Source organism: Montipora foliosa, chromosome 11, assembly GCF_036669935.1.
Source record: "Montipora foliosa isolate CH-2021 chromosome 11, ASM3666993v2, whole genome shotgun sequence".
NCBI classification, from domain to species: Eukaryota; Metazoa; Cnidaria; class Anthozoa; order Scleractinia; family Acroporidae; genus Montipora; species Montipora foliosa.
The window spans coordinates 4,886,952-4,899,451 of NC_090879.1; the positions used below are offsets into that span (position 1 = coordinate 4,886,952).

At 39.0% G+C, this 12,500-nt stretch overlaps 2 protein-coding genes across 2 annotated transcripts in view; one reads left to right on the forward strand and one right to left on the reverse strand.

The window, feature by feature from the left end:
* Window positions 1-17: 17 nt before the first annotated feature.
* Window positions 18-1,226, reverse strand: LOC137974803 (CD2 antigen cytoplasmic tail-binding protein 2-like). Its single transcript, XM_068821788.1, has one exon. It carries the CDS (start codon window positions 1,194-1,196, stop codon window positions 153-155), a length of 1,044 nt encoding a protein of 347 aa, XP_068677889.1. The 5' UTR covers window positions 1,197-1,226; the 3' UTR covers window positions 18-152.
* A 69-nt stretch (window positions 1,227-1,295) lies between these two features.
* Window positions 1,296-12,500, forward strand: part of LOC137974802 (leucine-zipper-like transcriptional regulator 1) — a 35,888-nt gene continuing 24,683 nt past the window's right edge. Inside the window, exons 1-10 of the mRNA XM_068821787.1 lie at window positions 1,296-1,366; window positions 1,558-1,822; window positions 4,124-4,186; window positions 7,114-7,170; window positions 7,266-7,357; window positions 9,497-9,593; window positions 10,156-10,239; window positions 10,341-10,395; window positions 11,415-11,554; window positions 12,016-12,162. Of these exons, the coding sequence (XP_068677888.1) occupies window positions 1,300-1,366; window positions 1,558-1,822; window positions 4,124-4,186; window positions 7,114-7,170; window positions 7,266-7,357; window positions 9,497-9,593; window positions 10,156-10,239; window positions 10,341-10,395; window positions 11,415-11,554; window positions 12,016-12,162 (1,067 nt within the window). The 5' untranslated portion in view covers window positions 1,296-1,299. The remainder of the gene's footprint in view (window positions 1,367-1,557; window positions 1,823-4,123; window positions 4,187-7,113; window positions 7,171-7,265; window positions 7,358-9,496; window positions 9,594-10,155; window positions 10,240-10,340; window positions 10,396-11,414; window positions 11,555-12,015; window positions 12,163-12,500) is intronic.

The window sequence follows — 12,500 nt, forward strand, 5'->3', positions numbered from 1 at the left end:
TGTGCTGTAGAAGCAACAGCATGTGCACTTGATACACAGGAAGTTTAAATTCTTTTTCCATGTACAAGACATCTGTTGAGGTACACTGCATGAGCAGTTAGAAATACTTCAGCAACTACTGTACATACATCACTACCATCAACCTCACTTGCTCAAGTGTAGAGTTCAAAGTCAATGCGTTTCGAGTTGTAAAATGGTCCATCGTCTTCACCAACTTTTCGAACCCAAACCCCATCACTGAAGCAACCCTGTTCATTCCAGTTCAACATGTACGTTGATGAATATGGCCCATAAACTGTTGCATTCTTAGTGTTTTCCCACTTATACTGCCAGTACACTTCATCGTCCTTAGTTTCCTCTGTTTGTGTCTTGCTCACCTTGTCTGTCTCTCCGCTTGTGTCCTCACCCTCCCCACCCCCTTGTCTAAACGCAGCCTCAAGGGCATCGTCCTCCTCAGTTTCTTTTTGCTTTTCTTCCATAGTTTTCACTTTATAGGTTAACTTTTCGTGCGTATCTTGATAAATACCGAAGTTGCCTTTTTGGAGAAGAAAATCAGCTAGCTCAGTTAGCTTTAAAAGGCTTTCTTTATCTCCCTCTTTTGTCGAGATTTCGCCGCTTTCTTCAGAAACTTTTTGCTTCTTGGCCTTTGCTTGCCAGCGTGCACTTGCAGAAGAGCTCTTTCCTCGGCCACTATCCTTCCCACCAAGGCGTCTCAGCGCTTTAAGAACAGTCTCCCCCGGTTTTATAATCTCTAAAATGTCCTTAATTGCCTTTACTTCTTCCCCTGGTTCTTCGGCGTCTTCGAAATTACTCTCATTTCCACTGTCCCATGTGATCTTTGGACCTTCTTCTCCTCGCTGTTTGATCTTAATCCAGTCTAACGAATCCAACCACTCATCCCGAATAACTTCCTCTTTCTTCTCAAAATAGTTCCCTTCTGCATCAAAGTGACCCTCTTCCATCTCCTCCTTCAAGTTAAACGGAGTTATCTTGATTCCTTCGTCGTAGTCGATCGTTGCATCTTCCTGTCCCTCCAAATCCTCTTCTTGCAACACGTATTTTTCGTCAGTCTTGCCTTCATCATCGTCATCCTCGTCGTCGCTGTCCAAAGAATGAACTTTTACTCGCCCTAACGACGATTCTTCCTTGATTTCTCCGCGATCTTCGTCTGCAAATTGAACTTTACGTTTCGACATCGTGCAAATCAAACCAAACGAAATGGCGGAATTTTAAGAATATTTGTTACCAGGTCCTTCTCGGGTAAAGGGGTTGTGATTGTTTTACCACATGACAGGATACATGACAGTGTCTTTATCTTCTCCTTTTATTTTTGGCAGGCAGCAAACTGACTTGGAGACCAGAAAAGGTAGTGTCATTTCATATTCGTCAGAGATATTTGCTCTTTAAGATCTCTAGACATGGGTCAAATGCAGTAAAAAGTAGCTTTGAACTTTTTTTCCTGATTTTCGATCTGTCAAAAATAGGATACCGTAATAATCTGAATAAATGAACAGGAATAATTATTATTCCTAACATGATATTTTCTTTTTCTACAAGCTCTATCTCGTCTAGATGAATATTTGAATGTTCAAGAATTAGCCATAGGCCCAAACCTCGCCACAATTGTGCCGAAAACATGGAAACTCTCAATTCTAGCTAAATTCAAAATGGCCACCGGAAATGGAAACCCTAATTCTTCCCGGCCTTTTGAAATAGATGGCAACTTGGAAGCTATTGATACATTGTCACTGGACTTTGGAAGATTTGAAACAGTTAATAAATGGAAAGGAATGCCGGAGTGTGACGAGTTTGTAGGAGCAAGGTAAGCAAGTTAGATTTCATAAGCACCATTTAAATCAAAATAATTTATTAGCTAACACATTGGTTTAGCTGCTTTTGCCAGCTTACATATTTTTGACTTAGTCTTTGAAATCACCGGTAGCCCAGACATTTGCAGGGCGTAGTGTCCACGTATGGCCGTGCATACAGCTCAAATCCGGGTATCCTTATTCCATGGATGCATTAATTTTTTAAAGTCATTATAAAATCGGGCCAAGTTTTTTAACTTTCGAATTACATGTAACTGGTGTCTCTCTGTGTGAGTATTTCCCGTATCTTTTCATTTAACCCATACAGGCCTTGCCAAATGGATCCAACATCATCCAACATTGTTGGATGTTGTTGAAAAGTGTCGAACGACAACGAGGTGGCCAGACGAATGCAATGTGTTGGACCCAACATGTTGGACTCAAGGGTCTGGAACCAAAATCTACCTAAAATCCTTAGAAAACAAACTCTCACCCTGTTGACATTTTCAAGTTCCTTTAAAATTATCGATAGAGTCACTCTCTCTGATAGCAAGAGGACGGCTGTTCCAGAATCTGGGAGCAAATGCGCGGTCTCCAGAGGTCTTGCACCATGCAGGTGTGAGGAACCTTGTCAAGACCCAAGGCTTCACTGCGTAGGGAGTAGCGTCCCGGGTCTTGACTTGCAAAATATCCTGCAGATCATTGGCGCCATGCCCCTGAGAAATTTGAACACAAGAAGGCTTCGAAGAGAGATTCAGCGTGCTGAAGCTTTCGTCGCTCAGATATATTTAAGACTTGGCTCGTGCACCATTCTGAAGCTCGAACTGACGTGGCAACGCGCGAAACAGATGCAACGAATAAACCATCACTATGGATACAGATAGCCGCAGCACAAGCGCGCATGCAACACTGTTGAATGTGATGGCCAAACAAATGCCACACTGTTGTTCACTCTTTAGAACAAAAGAAACGTTGGATGATGTTGAAGATGATGTTTGAAGGAACATGGTGGCCAAACGAGTGCAACATGTTGGATTCAACGATGTTGGATGATGTTACACTAACATGTTGGACCCTTTTAGCCAGGTCTTAATGGCAAGAAACGTAGTAGTGGACAAAAGTAAAAAAAAAAATTTACTTTTCGAGGCCCCCACACAGTGTCAGTCTTATCGCCAGTCCCCCAGTTCCCGGTTATATTGTAAAAAATATGACTACGATAATGATGATGATATTACAACAGAGTTTGTGATGTCTTGCCCTCTGCTTGTATTGTAAACCCTCTATGTTGTAGCTTGCTGCAGAGAAAAATCGACACATAGGTAAAATAAACAACTAACTACTGCATTTTCTTTCGCATTATGTCTGGGCTTCCTGTGGTGTAGTTAGGGAACTTAAGGGTGTGTTCGATTGACCCTATTCCGAAATAAGAATACGTGGAGTGATGATTAAAATGGTATTTTTGGTGTGTTTCGAAGCAGCAAGGATAACAAAAATATGTTTAAAATGGCATTTTAGCAGATATTTGAAAATTTTAATGCGAATCTCCTAAAAACAAAGGATTTCTAACTCATATTCCATGTTTTCCTCTCCCGGAATATGGTCAATCGAACGCACCCTAAGTGGGGGAGGGGTGCAGATGTTTTGGTGTTGATAATTTTCAATTATGTAGGTTAAAGCTATATTAAACTTTAAAAAATTAACATTAAGTTTGAACTTCATACGTACGTATCTAAGATCCATGTGATTCGTCAAAACCCAACAAGAAAATACAACTGTATTTATCTATAAGACCTGCCTGGAGCCCATGAGTAGAACGATCTATTTTTAGATTGAATTTCCTGCAAATGAGACTCCCATTGGAGCCCGATGACCATTCACAAGAAATTAACTTGGCGTCGTTGCATCACTGGACCAAAATGGCCTTTTTTTAGAGGGAAAAGATAGTCTAAAAATAGATTGGTCTGTAAAAATGCCATGACATAGGCTTAGTATCATGGAAGTTGTTCACTCCTAGTCATGGGCTCCTCAGTGGACTTACGCAAATTGTCATAAATTGACATTTTGTGTGTGCACCTTATTGCAATTCGGTGCAAAATTAAGCTGCTTTCATTGCCCTGAATCTGACACTGAGTACGACTTAAAACAAATCAAATTTTCATTAATGATAGTTTTGTAGTTATCCTTCTGAATTATAAATCCAAGCATCCAGAAAATCATATTTCCATTTGTGCATCATGCAGACTTATTATGGTAATTAATTATGCCATTTTAGCACTCTGGTATTTTGTTATCCATGATTGTTAATTTTCTACCAGGCGGAGCAAGCATACACTTGTGGCTTGGAATGATGCTTTGTATGTGTTTGGTGGAGACAATGGGTTAGTATCTGTTACTCACATTATAGCATCATCCATTCACACCTCAAAGGCCCTAGGAGGCCCCCATTAAAGTAAAGTAAAGTAAAGCAACCATATTTAACGTCAATAACTTGTAACAGTAATTCAACTGACAAACCTGAGGTCGGACGGTGCGCTCATTTTACTCCCCCCTCTCCATCAGTGCTCCGTTTTACGGGTATTTAAAGCTACTTAGCTACACGGAAAGGAAAGAAGTCGAAACAAGGATGTGAGATCAGGGAATCGAACTCAGGACCTCTTGCACCAAGGCCGCGCACTAACCAACTGTGCCATCCTTGCTCCTTAACGATTAAAATCGTCTGGCGTTGGACAGAGTAAAATCTATTAAGTGTCACTCTCAGGTGTCAGTGGGTTAAGGAACTTGACAAGGAGCTAGGATGGTCTAGCAGCAAAAGCACTCATGATCTAGTGACAAGAACACTCACTTCTCATCAATGTCTCTTACAATGTATGTTTGGATCCTGAGCTGATCATCTGGGCTTTAGGAGGTTTTCTCTGGGAAATTAGTCTTTTCCCTTTACCTTAAGCAAAGTTAAGGCTTTCGATTTGGAATTTCCATGGTCCAAAGCACAGGCAAGCACCTTTATTTATGAAATGCACCTGTAGATCAAACCACACACAACACACTTTTCAGAAAGAGTAGGGCGTGTAGTTTCCATTGTTGTGCCAGAATGTGGTTAAACCTGGCTTCATAACCTTGAAGGGGTTCAGAGCAAATAATTATATATAAATTTATTATAATAAAGATTCTTTATACATGTAATAAAGATCACAAAAACCAAATGCAGCGAGAAGTCGGATTACCAGAGTATTTGTTGGGGACTGGATCTAACAAACAGAGCGAGGATTAAAGACCTTTAGTATAAATACACAGGTGATTATACAAAATCGCGTGCTCTCATTGGCTTGCTATCTCAGATTATCAGCCGATAATCACCTTGACGGACAAAATGGCTGCCAGTAGTCGTTTTGCCACTGTAAGTGAAGATGATTTCGCCTTGAAATGTTCTGTTTTTCTCTTTCTCTTCGTCTTGGTGAATATTCACCGATAATCACTTCGCCTTCGGCGAATAATTGTTAATTATCATGGATAATGATGATGACAGCAACAAGAGCTCCACAAAACCAAGCATTTTACATTTTGGCATTTTCTATCCTGTTCTCAACCTGACAACAACTTGAAATGAGAAAATTTAAGGTTATGCGAAGGAAGTAAGCACCTGATGATGATGGACTTTCAATTTTCTTTCCAAAATACGCCCTATTCATTCCAATTTTATTAGGCAGGTACAAAAGTTTGACCAGATCAACTCAAAATGCTCACCTCAGATTGAGTGAAAAACGGTTTTATAAGCCAAAACGAATCAACGTTTGCACTTATTTAACCAAGGTTAGCTTAAAGTGCTACTGTGACGAAATTTGAATCTTCCCTATCGAAGCCATTTTGGCACATAAACACGTAGTCTGTACGAGAAGAAGAATGCTGTTTACCATTTTCAAATATCTCTTTTTGTTCTGGAGATATTCAAGTTTTTTTAATATGCAAATTAGCCAAGTGATGACGTCATAAACCCTACCAAATTTTGATCAAGTATGATGGAGAAAGATATCTCAGCCAATTTGTATCAGAAATACTTGGTTCTTTGCACTAAGATTCTAGTAAATGTGTTCCACAATATGAGCATACCATTTTTGTTACCATGGCAACATACTGGGTTTCAGACCTCCCTGATATTAAAAGCTTTGCAGACCACCTTTGGCGTTCTGTTTTGATATTTGCAAATGGTCCCTCATCTGCATGATCCTGCCAGCATATAAAGATGTTAGGTCGAGTTTGTGGCCTTGGTAAATGTATTTCTAGCCTGAGATCACCAAAATATTGAAATCAGGTTGGAGGGGACTGGAAAAGAGTGAGTTGCCATGGGAACCAATTTCTTTACAGTCGTAGGTGTGTTGCCTTCAGAACTATCAGCTCACCAAGTTTCAATGGTCTCTGTTGCAAATTGACCGAGATAGCTCTATTTATATTCTTGATGTTCTACTGGGTTGGGTGAATGACGTCATCAGCCTTCTCATTTGCATATTTAACACATTTTTCAAACTTAAATATCTCTGGAACCAATGCAGATATTTCCAAACGGTAAACAGCGTTTTTAATGTTTCATGGTACTCTATGTGATAAACCAAAAAACTCCAGGGATAAAAATTTGATCACATTAGCACTTTAAAGATTTGGGCTAGGGTGATTAATCTTGAGACCTTATCTTTTTTTTGTACATCGATCCGAAGTGGGCGATCCGAGTTTCATCCAAGTTGATCTGGTCCGACTTTTGTACCTGCCTAATTGTATTCCTGGAAAGTTGGTACACATTCTTGATGCCAAATGACTGGGAATAATTATGAAATTATATAATTGCAATAGTGCATGGACACAGACAAAGTATTTTCAGATGACCTCCTCCTAGCCATAGTTACTGTCCTTGCGTAAGCTGCCTGTTCTTTCTTTTAAATCATCTACATAAATTAAACAGTGTGTCATGAACTGCGTTTCATGTATTTTCAACGTAGGTCATAAAAAGTGAGAGCATTGAAAGCCTTAAATACCCAATACTTTATCAATTAAAAAAAAGTAAAGTAAAGTAAAGCAACCATATTTAACATTGATAACTCGTAACAGTAATTCAACTGACAAAACCTGAGGTCGATGGTGCACTCATTTTACTCCCCCCTCTCCATCAGTGCTCCATTTTACAGGTATTTAAAGCTAATTAAGCTACACTGAAAGGAAAGGAGTCGAAACAAGTATAGGAGGTCCAGGGATCAAACTCGGGACCTCTTGCACAATGGCCGTGCACTAACCGACTGTGCCATCCTTGCTCCTTTTGCAGAAAGAGAATGTTGAATGACATGTTGAGATTTGATATCAAAGACAATTCTTGGAGCAGGTTCGTTACATACTTTAATTCAGTTTTGCTTTTACACTCATTTTTTCTCCCTGTCATTGTTCTGTAAGTTTATGCAATGGTTCCATCTTTTGCAGAGCTGTGACAAAAGGCGCTCCTCCTGCCCCTCGCTATCATCACTCTGCTGTCATCTTTGGATCAAACATGCTTGTATTTGGAGGATTTACTGGTACAGTATGCCAAATTATTTGAAGGACTGTGTGCACTCTCGTAAACTCAATCATAATACCGTAAACACCAGCAGATAAGCCACACACTGAATAGGCCATTTCCAAGTTCATGTCTGCCTCCTCTTCAAAGCATGCTAAGTGCGAAGTTTTTGTTATGAAAATTAGTTTTCATTCATATAATTTTATAAAGTAGAACTAATTACCATCACAAAAACTTTGCACTTAGACTTGCTTTGAGGAGGAGGCAGACATGACCTCAGAAATGGCCTATTTAGCAGCTCAAATTAATTTGGAAAAAAAGGTTTTTGAAAGAAATCAAAAGAAGTCCAAAGTCGAGTCTTTAGACGTTTTTTCATCCACTGTTCATCGAACGGAAACTCACTATTAACATTGAAAGGGAAAAGACTTCAAAGTCTTACCCACAATTTTAGCACTTTAATCTGTAAACATTGTTTCTACCAGCTTTGACATAATTTATGACTGATGTTTTTCTAGCTGGTATTTGTTAACAGGAATTTCTTCATTCAACACAGTTTTTCAATAGATTTTTGCATTACAACAAGAACGCGAGCGGAATGTTCATAGCTTAGTAACCAGGCATTAGATCGGACATGAAGATGGAAAACTAGACACTAGAAGCAGCCTTTTTCAATGTTCCTGCAGATAAGCAGCGCCCCTGATTTCTAGCGACGATTGTTGGGAAGAAGGTGCAGCTTATCTGTTGGTGTTTACGGTAGCTGTCTTCATCATTTTTTCCTTATGGGATTCCCTGTTGAGAAGTAGAATCGTGTGGCATTAGGTGGAGAAAAATGTTGAGGAAGGGTTGATGTTACCTCCATATAGCTGACTACAAGGGCTCTTGTCATGTTAATGTTGCTTTTCAGGACAAAGGAAGTTCCATCCATGAACTTACAACTACAGATTTTTGAGGCAGCTCCTTCATTCCTGACCAGTTAGCACAAACCAGCTAAAAGTTTCTTTTCCATTTAACGACATTCGCGCCTAAAATGTTCCCACGTACAGATTTTTTTAAAATTTGCTACGCAGAAAGGTATTGATATACTTTTGCCAAAAAGGCAAAAAAAATGGGGGGTCACCATGCTCGTTTTCGAGATCATGAGGTGCACTTTTAGGGGATTGTGTTTATATTTTAAGACGATCTTTAGCTTACAGCTGTCAGCAATAAAAAAGCTACATTAGTGAAATTTAGATCAGGTAAACGTACTCAATTCAACATAAATAATATAACTAAATTAACCTTTGCAGCTGATGTCTTTTTCTGAGGTGAAATAGACCTTGAAAAACCATACGTCATATTAGTCTAGTAAGAAAGAAAACTTTGGTCACATGAGAGAAAAAGGCAAAATATTTGTAAGTTCTCACGCACAGATTTTTTATTGTTTTTTGTTATAATGAACAAAATCAGAAAAGGAAGTGATCTACGGAAAGAAAAATAGGGGTAACCGAGCATTCAAGAGAGTAAAATCGCTGTGAAGTTCTCAAAGCAATTGAGAGTTATATTCACACTGTCATGTCATTGCGTGACATTTCCAAGAAGACCCGGGTGCACCGCTATCCCATGATGTCACACACTTTCATGTTCCATTCTTGTGGAAAATGTTTTCGCCTTTAGCATCATGTTTACCTTCGTGGTCTGCAATGCACGAAAAAATGCGCAGTAGCAATGGGTGCGACTGTCCTTAGGGGCATAGCCAGGATCTTTTCAAAGAGGGGGTCACACTGTATCAAAGTGTACTTACCAGATTGTGGGGTTTTTGCCACCTGAATATTGTAGGTTCTTTGCTTAAAAAAGGCTTACGAAAAAGGATGGGGGGGGGGGGGGGTGACAGGTACCCCAGGACCCCCTAGTTATGCCCTTGTCCTTGTTAAATCAGACCCTTTTTGATGGCCCCCATGCAGTCATCCAGGATACACTTAAATGGTTCATTTACGTGTAAGCGCAGTTTTGATCAATGTGTTTTGAAAATCAAACTATATCTGACAAAATAAAAATGAATGGTAAGCACCTTGGATTTGCTCAAGCAATAACGACTCGCACATGTAGATGCAGTTATCAATGCCTTCCTTTGACACGATCATTGTTAATAATAAATTATGTTATTATGATTCACTTACAGGTGATCTCTATTCCAACTCTAACCTCCAAAACAAGAATGATCTGTTTGAATACAAGTTTAACACTGGACAATGGACTGAGTGGCGTATTGAAGGAAGGTAATAACTCTATAAAACCAAGCGGGATGCCCTAAAGAACATGTACATTGTATTTATATTTTACCAGTATTAAAACTGTTGCACATATTTTATTCATAAATGGCAAACAATTTGATTTATTTCTCTCGTGTCAGTCCACAAATACCGATAAGATGACCATGTTCATTTGAGAAAAAGAGAGAATTGTTCTTTTCAATTTAACATGTGCCACTCAGTGGGCTTATCTTACTGGTAACAATAATTACTTGAGATCCACATACTGTATAGTTAACAATAATGTTACTCCAGGAAGTGAAGATGATTCACCTCACTGCTAATATCAATCCACCACTTTGACTAACACTTAATTGGTGACAGGTTGTTTGCTTGCGCAGCTCCAAAACTCTGGAATGCATTTCTGTTTGAAGTCAGAGACACCAAGTCATGGGACATTTTTAAAACTAAGTTAAAAACGCACCTTTTGCATTTAGCATTTAGCCAATCTGAAAGCTGGAAATGCAATATCCGAGATTGAAATTTTAATAATACTGATAATATTTTTATTGTCTTCTCTTTCATGCAGACTTCCTCCTGCAAGATCTGCTCATGGAGCAGCCATCTATAAGAACAGTTTGTGGATATTTGCCGGTTATGATGGAAACAAAAGGTATGGCCACACTTGTTGGTTGGAGAAGTGTGATATTGCAAAATTTAATGTTTTTCGTTGAGCAGAGATGAGGGATTGATTGAGAAGAACGTTTTTTGCAGACTGGATGATCTTTGGACCATTTGCTTAACAGATCCAAACCCAAGATGGCAAGAGGTTTGTTAAAGAATTTTTGCTTTCTTAAACAGTCCAACCTTTTCAAGTAAGTATTTATAGTTTAATAGCAGCTGTTGGTAGCCCTAGAGAAAACATAAGATTGTTTTTTTTTTTTTGGCTTTGGCATGTGATCACTCAAAAAAAACAAACTCAAAATAACTTCTAGGTAGGGATTGGTGCTGAAATGTGTTGCAATCCCCAAGGGACTGGATGGTGGCTTTTATGTAATAATTATACCGGTAGTTCATTCTTTTGAAGGCTTGGCTTGCTTCTTGTAACCAAAAGTGGTGGTGTCTTTCAGTGATTGGATCAAAGGGAGGATGGCAGGTGCTGCAACCTCCCATGTAAAGTGCTACTTTGACCAAAATACAATTTTTATTTTTCTTTGAATTTCAAAACTATGTTAACTAAACAGTAACTTACCGAAGTTTTAAGCCTTGATTTCAGAAAGACATCTGTTTATTTTAAATGGAATTTTTCTATTTAATGGTCTGCCATTACTAACTTTAAAATCCTAAGAGAGCTGGATTAAGAAGAAAATGATGTCAAAGACTCAATAGTTTAAGAATGCAATGCGTGTGTATGCTGCCAAATTAATATGCAGTTTCAGGCTTTTAGACTTTTAAACTCATGTTTCGCATAATATATAATAAGCTGAATTTACACACTGAACTTTTAAGCTAATGAGTAAATGACATCACTTTTCCCTAGATCCAACCCTCTGAGGTCCAATCGGTCAGTTTGGAATGTGAGCAATGGCGGACCGTGAAATCCAAAACTTACACTCAAAGTAAATAGCCTTTGGATAAAAATCAAGGCTTAAAATTTTGCCAGTCAAGTGCTGAGCAATCACACTTTCAGAATCTGAAGGAAAAAAGAAGTGATTTTTTGATCATAGTAGCACCTGAATATACCCGTAATGTACACTTTATAAAAGACTACACTATCTGAGGATTTTCAGGAATTACGAATCTTCACTCTATATTCTCTTACTTAACATTACGTGTACCTGGTTACAGGTGCTACAGTTTGGTGATAGACCTCCAACATGTTGTAACTTTCCAGTAGCTGTGGTCAAAGACAGCATGTTTGTATTTTCTGGTCAAAGTGGAACCAAGATCACTAATGACATGTTTGAATTCAACTTCCTGGACCAAAGGTAAACAATACTAAACAACCAGAGGGTATTTTACGGTTATGCACATGTCGTTAGGGTTGGCATTGACGCCACTGGCGTCAATTTTGTCAAGAGACATATTTTACAACATTGCTCTTGACTCTCAGTGCTGATCTTTGCAATAGTGAAACCAATTAATTTTTAGAATTTCTAACTTTGAGCTATGCAAGATTTGCCATTGCCATTCCACACTGTTGGGACTAACGTAAGCTAATGGTGGCATACTATTTTTCATAATAAATAAGGTGGTACATTTTGAGCCCAATAGAGGAAACATTTTTGTGTACGGCACGCATAACAAGCTTCCTGCATGCCATCTAGAATTATTCAGACATTTTCCCAACTCAATGCAAAATTTCCTGACTGATGTAGCTTAGTGCTTTTAAGGAAGGTTTGACTGCAATTCCTATACGCATTGCATACCTGGGATTTTTTTTCAACAGGTGGACTCGTATACCATCAGCTCATCTCTTGCGTGGCTCTCCGGCACCACCTCAGCGTCGGTATGGTCACAGTATGGTGGCCTATGATAGATACTTGTACGTATTTGGGGGAGTGGCTGACAACATGTTACCTTCAGATTTGTACAGGTACGGTGTCATCTAAACTTGTGCCAAGTTGTGATTGCATTTAATGCAGAAATTCAAAGAATACTTTACCATGAATGAATGAAGGGGTATACATGTAACAACCAAAGGTTTTAGAATAGAGTGTGTGGTTCCCAATACCATTTTCCACTTTCCTTGTTGTTTGCATTACAAGCTTTGAAATCAAGAGATGCAGCAGCTCCTGTAAGGCTTTAATTAATATTATAGGCTTGATTACCAAACCAGCGGTCGTGGGGTCAACTCCCACCATGATCAGATATGTTTCTCTATCCTTGCTTTTACGGATCCATGACTAGGGCTAACGCTCTGCTGTATTTTTG

Bases quoted from the DNA above. Each gene is read 5' to 3' on its own strand.
- LOC137974803 (XM_068821788.1), bottom strand. From the start codon at position 1,196: ATGTCGAAACGTAAAGTTCAATTTGCAGACGAAGATCGCGGAGAAATC.